Below are 8,960 nucleotides of genomic sequence, written 5' to 3'. Positions count from 1 at the left end.
TCAGCATCAGACTCCAACAGTCAGTAGAGCAATGCCACAGCCGGGGGACACTGATACAGGTACCCGCGGCTGTCACATTAACTCTCTAACTGATCAGCCCTGGTTGGGGTCCCTTGGGGGGGTGGGGACCCCCCAAATACAGGGTTTCCCCCCAGGGCACCCAAGGGCCATGGCTGAAGACCAGGGCCATTCCAAGCACCCCTGGGCGGTAGGCACCTACGTTCAGTGTAACTCTGTCCTCATCAGTTTGAAGTAGGCATCCACAGGGTTAAAAACAAACAAACCACACGACCCAAACCAGACTGAGGAGCAGCACGTGTGTTTACACATGCTGCTCTTCTGTGTATCTGAATAGTATTCCCTCCTCAGTCACTGGGAATCCCCTCAACCAATCCCCTGCGAGCGCCAGAGGAACACTGGCCAGGGATTGGCTGGCCGCATCCCATTAAAGCAGTGGTCTCCAACCTGCAGGTCGTGGTCATAGTTTGGGTAGCTCATCTAGCTACAGTACTGCTGTCAGCTGGGATATTAAGTGCCTGAAATCAGGACCTGAATCTGAGAGCCACCACAAGGCAGGAAGAGAGAACCCGGAAGCCACTGGCAGCTGCAGTGTCATTGTCCCATAGCAGACTATAAGGTTCTTGTTTCCTAGCACGGCCACACCGATTTGCATCGGGGTGGTTGTGTCGGAAAAATTGCGTCGATCGCATGCGACCAAATCGCATGCGATGCGACCAACGCGACCGACCCGATTTTTTAATTGAATCAAATGTGAATAGGGTCCCTGGGACCCGATTTTACATTGGATTCAATGTAAAATATTCTCTAGACCCCAATTTTACACCCACAACGCCACCCCACGATTGACGCGAACCCGAAGCGTGGCGAGCGCAGCGAGCCCGCGAGGGGCGGCGGTGCGCTTCCTCCGACCTTTTCATACCCCTACTATCCACGTCGGCGTGGAGTTGATAATATAAAGTATGGCGAGCGCAGCGAGCACGAAGCGTGGCGAGCGCACGCGTATAACTTCACAGGTATACGCGTCCGCTCGCCACGCTTCGGGCTCGGTGGATCGCTGCGCTCGCCACACTTTATATTCTCAATTCCACCCCGACGTGGATAGTAGGGGTATGAAAAGGTCGGAGGACACGCACCGCCGCCCCTCGCGGGCTCGCTGCGCTTCGGGTTCGCGTCAATCGTGGGGTGACGACGGGGCCATATACAATGTCAAATGGGTCATATTGGCCCATTTCACATTGTTTCCTATGTGAGATGGACTTAATCAAGTCCATCTCATCTTGTGCCATTATAATGGCACAAGACCGACGCGATGCTCTGGATTTCAATGTTAAAAAATATTTTAACATTGAAGCCTATGGCCAAATCGCGGCCATCGCGTCGGGGGCTATGTTAATGGCCCCATCGCGTCGATTAGCCTTTGCCGGCAAAATGGACCTGATTTCAAAGGAAATCGGGTCCATCGTGTATCTTAACTACACGATGCCCGCGATTGTGGCCGTGCTAGGAAACAAGTACCGACTATAAACTGCTCAGGGGACCCACGAAGATGCACACCACTGGTGGGAGACAGCAGAACGGCTGACACTTCCACAGAGATAAGTAGGAATGTAGTTGGGAGTCACTGCGAGATGGAGAGGGGGAACCGCTGGAAGTTGGCCAGACAGGTACAGGGACCACATGAGTAGTTTGCACTAGAAACATTTTTAGTAGCTCTTCAAGCGGTTTAATTTTCCTTAAGTAGCTCACACCCCAAATAAGGTTGGCGACCACTGCATTAAAGTCTATGTTCTGAAAATAACCTTTACTTCTATGGTGGTTTCCATCATACTGTAGTAGTCGATTGGCACGATTCAGACCTGATCGCACAGCAGCTAATTATCTATTAACTGCACATGTGTATGGACTGCAAAATCCTGCTACTTTTTCTATTGGCAAGCCGTTCACGAGGTGATTGATAGGAAGGTAATGTCTGTGGGTGGTAACCAGCCATTTCATAGCAGTCCCAAGAAAAACGCTAGGTTTGCCAGAAAAAAAACGCAGACGTGCCCAAACGTTTTAGGGGTGGGTGTGTGTCATCAGAAAAAGGGCCGGATATGCCTGTATTCATTGCAGGAAGTAAGTCGGTCCCTGGCTACTACTAGATTGTGATGACAGGTGCCTAGAGGAAAACGCATTCCATGGTGAGCCTCAAATGATTAATTGTGGACTTCTTCGCAAGACATACACAAGGCGAGATTTCACTATAGTGGGGTGGCGTTTTCCTGATTGTGCAATCAGGACTAAATTACCCCCAATGTTCTGAAAATAACATTGACTCCTATAATGGGAACTGGAAAACCAGCCTGACCGCAAAGTCAATGGAAGGTATCCGGGTGGGTGACCCCTATTAACCTTGGAGATACCTTTGACTTCACAGTTCCCATTATAGAAGTCAATGTTGTTTTCATAATATTGACTCCTATGGGAACCAACATAGAAATCAATGTTATTTTTAGAACATTGAATTCAATGGGACGCAGCCAGCCAATGCCCATCCAGAGTTCCTCGAACTCATCACTTATGTGGAAGAGCAGCATGCTGCTTCATTGTCAGTGGTTCGCCGTGTGTTTTTTGATTTCTAAGAGGACCGATTTATATGAGAACTTGGTAAGTGTATATATGTAGGTATGCATGTACAGAAGGAGCCGCTCTTATTGCTGGCGAATAGTCAGCCGTCGGAATCTGGTGGCTGGCACGCTAGCAATTGTGAGCGCTTATGCGTCCATAGCTGGGAATGGAATGCACGCTTACCGCGCCAGGAGCCACTCTGATAAGAGCAGCTCCATCTGTATGTAAATAAACTTTTACTTTCAATGGTATGTGTGTCTTTATTGTAGTATTGGACAAGTCACAGTGGGCCCCTTTAATGCTGTGCCTGCTGGTACTTGTGGATATCCAAGTACCTGCATGCGAGGGGAAGGCTTATGGGGAATTATTGTTCCATAGCCAATTATAATACTAATTGAAATCTTATTGTATACACTTTAATTACCATCAACTCAGCACCCACTGCCTAGGGTGTTCATGGGATAGCCCCGGGCATCATTCCTGGCCCTTGTGTGCCCTGAGGTGGACCCTTTATTGGGGGCAGGCCCACTCCCCAAGTGACCCCGGCCAGAACTGAGCCTTAGAGGGTTAATGTGATGGCCGCAGCTGTGGGGCCTGTTGTGGTTTGAAAAAAAATGGTGGACCCCTATTTTTAAAACCAGGACCAGTGCAAGCGCCCGATGCTTGTTTTTAAAATCCGGTGAACTCCTATTAAATTAGTTCTTGTAAGGGCCAATGGGGTTTGTTTTTTTCCTGTGGGGGTCAGTGTTGGTTTATCCATGTGGGGTACTGATGGTGTGCCTAAACAATTTTAAAATCTTGTTTGGTGTGACATGAGTTGAAAAAGTTTGAAAATCACTGTATCAGAGGAAACTTCTTATACTGTAATTTTATCAGCATGGGTACCTTGTACCAGACCGTCTGCTTAACATTTTACCTTCCAACTCAATCCTTTGATGGAGAGGCAGTGGTCAGCTAGTACTCTGTCCCTGTCATAAAATAGTCCCAATTTGGAAAAAAGGTACATTCACCTGATCTCTAAGATCTTGGTGATTTGGCTCCTAGACTCCCTGACATATGCTCTCCTTCCCAGACTTAATCCAAATTTATCAAAACCTATTCAAGAACTCATTTGGGACATTCTAAATGCTATTCACTGCTGAAAAAATTAAAACCTTCTCTATGTTTACTTAATTAAAGAGTCTATTTGATTTGTAGTTGACTAATCTCAGGGGAACATCTCACCATGACATTTGAGTTGTAGTGTTGTTTCTCTCCCTGGGGCAGGTAGATATGTTTCTATATTTGTTGGGGTGTCTCAGGTTCTCCTTTGCTGAATTATCCTTTTATTCCATGGGTCTTCAAACTGTGGCCCTCCAGATGTTGTGAAACTACAAATCCCAGCATGCCTTGCCATAGTTTTAATACTCCTTATAGCAAAACTGTGGCAAGGCATGCTGGGATTTGTAGTTTCACAACATCTGAAGGGCCGCAGTTTGAAGACCCATGTTTTATTCATTTAAAAATGTCTGCTGGATTTCACATGTATTTATCCCCCCCCCACTTTCCCTCTTTTGTACCCCCCGATCCTTAATTCGGGATACAGTCTTTGGGTCACCAGCATCTTGGTCGACAGTCATTAGGTCATCATGAGTCTAGGTTGACATGGGTTAGGTCGACAGGGTCATTCTGTCGATATGGGTTAGGTTGTCAAAAGGTTGACATGGGCTTCTTCACAATTCCATATTATTATTTCATGCTCTACCATCCATTAGGGCGTGGTGGGAGAATAAAAAAATGTGCAGAGTGTAGTGGTGCTAAGTTTCAGTGTCCATATTGACATTAGTGACAAAAAAATGTAAAATACCCCATGTCGACATTTCGACCTAATAACCCATGCCGGCCTTGCTGTATGTTTACCTAGACTCATGTCGACCAACATTGTGGTGACCGAATGATCCATACCCCTTAATTCTATAATAAAACCAATTGTTTATATAAAAAAATTGTGTAAGTAGAGATTATTATTGAATGTCACCTGCACGCTACTCTATAGTCAAAGACTAAAGAACATTGATTGGGGGTGGGCTCTGGGTGTAAGTTACCTCGGGACTCCCCACGGATCAATTCTCTGCAGCCCTGTTTAGCTCTGATCTTGAGTGATGAACATGGCTCCCGGAGCCTGCTAATAACCTCCTACTGTGCTTCTGCGATTCTCTAAACTCTTGCTCTGTGGGGCAGATCCCCAATATCTGGCAGCAAGATTAGAATTTAGGGGACGATTCTGGTTCACATACTGTAAACCAAATTTGCGCACGCGCATTTCCCTGCCTACCCTCTGCGAATGGCCCGGGGACACTGTAAATTGCTGAGGCCTTTCGTAGAGGGGGCTTGGACATGGGAACAGCTAGCGTTTCATGGGCATCCCCATGAAAACGCTGGGCGCTCCCATGGGTATGTGGGCAGGCCGATGCCTGCTGGGGGTGCGGCTGCTGTCTTTGTCCCGAGCACCCGCAAATATAAGTCAGTCTCCACGGACCTATATTTAGGGGGGTGGGGGGAGCGGAGCACTCTTTATGTTCGCTCTTCACAATATATTCTGTTTTGAGAAACAAGAATCTGCAGTGTTATACTCCCTGATCTCCACAGCCACATTGTTGCCATTCAGTGCAACCCTCAGGGGTAGCCAACTACAGTCCTCGAGAGTTACCAACAGTTCACGGTTGACCGCTCACCTCACAGATACACAGGTGCACTCATTACTGACTGACATTTTAAAAGAGCCACAATTGGAGCTTATTATTTCTCTTGTGATTCTGTGTGGAGACATGGAAAACATTAACTGTTGGTAGCTCTTGAGGGCTGGAGATGGCTATCCCTGTTTTAACTCCTACTACATGGTAAACCTGTCCTTGGATATTCAATGGTGCAAGGTTCCTCCATAAGGCAGTCATTTCTAAACTATTTCACTGCAATACAATTTTTGTCACAAACATTCCACTAAGACTACTCTCAAAAAAAGGATCGATTTAAAGTTTAAGGACGACCTTTAGATACACATCCATTTGGACATCTCACTTCTTGAAACTCATCTTTTTTCTACATGTTCAATGAGAGCTATATCTTGCTTTCATTCCAACCCATCTCTCCTTCCTCACTGTCCATGCCATTTATGTGACCTCTGTCTGTTTGTACCCCCATTTAGATTGTAAGCTCTTACAAATCAGTCCCCTTCTCACATACAGTATGCTTCAACTTCCCTTACTTGTACCATCATCTTCTACATACTCGCTACAGTGGCATCTCTAACCCTTGGTTGCTATCAACCTGCTGCTAATTTGAGTCTTATAATCACTAATGAAGCAATGCTTATAAACTATATCCTTGCATTTTTTTGTATTGTAAGTCAAGTTTTCTTTATTTGCTCGTATATGTACTTTGCAAGGCGCTATGAACCCTTGTGGAGCTATATACATTCTAATAATCTCACAGTCTTTGTATTGAAGTAGTGATGATGATCAGTAGTGGCAGCAATGACGATCAGCAAACAGTTTCCTATACATAATACTGTATATTTGCATTCTTTAAAAAAAAATAAAGGAAAATAAAGGTTTGATGAAGTGCTATCTTCACACGTTTAAGGGATTAGTCAGTGAAAGAGTTAAGGATTCTCTTCCTTGTATTAACAGTTTATACTGATCATTTAAACTTGGATGTGCAGTGGATGTTTTTCGCAATGTGAAATAATAGTGGTGGGAGGTTGAGGTCACAGGGGTACCAAAAAATAAATAAAAAATCTGTAATCATTCACAAGTGGTAAGCCACTGGGCTTACAACCAGCTTTGGCATTTTTTTTCTTTGAAAAGCATAATAAGCTTAGCTGAGGCCAAGTAAAGCAAGGCCTCTAACACTCAGGCAGACTCAATGACAAAGAAATCATAACACCATATAATACAGACTCAAGGACCTGAAGAGAAAGCCTTGCCTTGTATGAGCTCGGCTACATTACAACGGTTGACATATACCCTTGTTTACGAAGGAATCTCCTAGAGGGTACACATTACACAAAAACTAGAGCTAGTTAGGGATTAACGCCTGCTGTAATAGAGAATATGCTATTTAGGTTTAGTGTGCCAAACATATTACAGTATGAATTGTCATTAACGGAAAAGAAAAAGCTGTATACCGACTTGAAGTGCCAATAAATGTAAAGGTGAAAAGTTATTCGGCATTATGTATGCAATGAAAAAAATGGTTTCTTTTTACAACCACAATTTCATGAAAGCATGAAATCCATTTACGATATGTACTATTTGGTCATTTAAAGTTAATTAGAATGGTACAAATATCAATTTCTCTAGAAAGGTGTTATGTTCTGCACTAATTGAAACCATACCCATCCCCATTACACTAGTGGATCTCAGAAACATGGCCAGTGGCAAAGTTATTTGTAGGTCCCATAGCAAAGGTTTGTGAGGGTCTCTTCTCAGTTCTGGGTCCCATAGCAACTGCACTCCCTGCACCTTTGGTAGTTACACCCTTGAGCAGATCCCTTTCTTCTCCTGCCTAATTTTTGCCCACCAAGATAAGCATATATGCTGGAAGGGGTAGGGACTAAGCAGTCAGCAGAGTGGGAAGGGAGTAAGTGGCCAGTCTGAGTTGTGCAGGCATATGTGAAGACCCTTTACAAAAATATATATATATGGGCAGCCAATGGACTAAAATAAGTAAAAATAATAGAAGGACTACAGTAAAAGGTGTTAAGATTACATAACTATTTGCAGGACAGTCTACAGAATTATCCCAGTTTGTACTTACTTCTGGTCGAAGAGTGGCTTTCAAACAGGTCTGGCAAATTGGTCCATTGCGGGAGAAATTTAAAGGAAGGCGACGAGTCCTATTCTGGCAAGTCTGTTCTTCACATACTAGCCAACCCTGAAAATAAAAACAAACACTTTACATTACTTACATTAATCAGTCAGTAAATGCAAAAGCAAAAAGGATCTCAAGACAGTATAAACACGCAGGGTACTGTGTGCAATTTTAATTCATAAAATACTTAATGTTTTTTTTTTGTTCGTCATGTTGCATTTATTTGCATATTCCGTAGGTCTGTATATTTCGACCTGACAGGAAAAGCAAAGAAATTCAAACCTAAACCGAAAAGTAGTGTTTAAAGATACGAAAATGTGCATGTTGCATTAAAGCTTGAGAAATTCCCTACATCTTTTCCTAAGACCCACCCACATATGAATCCTATCCATTTCTTTAACAATAGCTGACCTGAGGGGATCCTAGAGGGACAAGAACACTAAAGTGTTGCATGCTATTACTTCTATTACTTCTTCTAGGACACCTAAATGTTAATTTAGTAATTGCATAATTTGTAGGTGCATACTTTGTACACACTGCATTTTCTGTAAATCAGTGTAGAATTTTTTCATTTAATAAAGCATAAAAGTGTTCTAACAGTATCCCTTAGGGTAGTTTAACAAGAAACATCCTTGTGTTATTTCCCCCCCCCTCCCCCTTTGACTGTAAAAAGACTATTTGTACCCATTCCTCCTTGTTTCTGGTATAGAGGATCAAGGTTGTCTAGACTGGCAATCACGTGACCGCATCTAGCTAGTCGCCTAAAGATAGCGACAACATCTAGATCGACAGAAAGGAAAGTTAGATGCAATCATTGGATCGGATGGGACGTGATAGTCAGTTACACAAGGTTTTCACGTTTGTTTGGTATGCGGACATAGATCAACATGGCCACACTCGGGCACTTGGACTGAAAAGTATGAACCAAGTCGGTCTAAAGCAAAACATGAAAAACTTGTGTTGACCTTATGACTGTCAATCACATTCCCTTCAATGTAACGCTTGCGTCTAACTTGTTACTGTTCATCTAGACGCTGCCAACTATCCTTAGGAGGCTAACAAGCGTGGTCGACCAAGTGATTGTCGATTTAGATGCCATTGATCCATCTTCAGGACACGCTCGCTCCTCCTCCTATCCTGTGATCAGTCTTTATTTTCTTATTATTTGACTGTCTAATTCTCCCTCCAGCCTTATATGGCTTACTACCTACCCTCAGCGATAGTAGATCACTTCACGTGCAGCATACAATGGAGTGTGGATCAGGGGGGACTGATCATCAGCCCCCCTGGTGAAACTGATCTCTGCACACATATATCAGTAAAGTTATGCTGAAATTCCTTTCTTAGCACTTTTAGTTCTGCATAGACATGCGGCCCTCTGGGGTGCAATTTCAGGTGTGATGTTGGCAGTTGGAAACGACAAAATCACTCCCAGAGGGCCACAACTGCAGGAGGAAATCCGTTCTAGAATGAATTTAACC

The 8,960-nt window shown here is 44.0% G+C and overlaps 1 protein-coding gene across 1 annotated transcript in view; it reads right to left on the bottom strand.

The window, feature by feature from the left end:
* Positions 1 to 8,960, bottom strand: part of POLA1 (DNA polymerase alpha 1, catalytic subunit) — a 332,356-nt gene that overhangs the window by 73,020 nt on the left and 250,376 nt on the right. Inside the window, exon 34 of the mRNA XM_083172524.1 lies at positions 7,426 to 7,542. Within this exon, the coding sequence (XP_083028650.1) occupies positions 7,426 to 7,542 (117 nt within the window). The remainder of the gene's footprint in view (positions 1 to 7,425; positions 7,543 to 8,960) is intronic.

The sequence above is a fragment of the Crinia signifera genome, chromosome 2 (genome assembly GCF_055691185.1).
Source record: "Crinia signifera chromosome 2, ASM5569118v1, whole genome shotgun sequence".
Lineage (NCBI taxonomy): Eukaryota > Metazoa > Chordata > Amphibia > Anura > Myobatrachidae > Crinia > Crinia signifera.
This window is presented reverse-complemented; position numbering and strand designations above follow the sequence as displayed.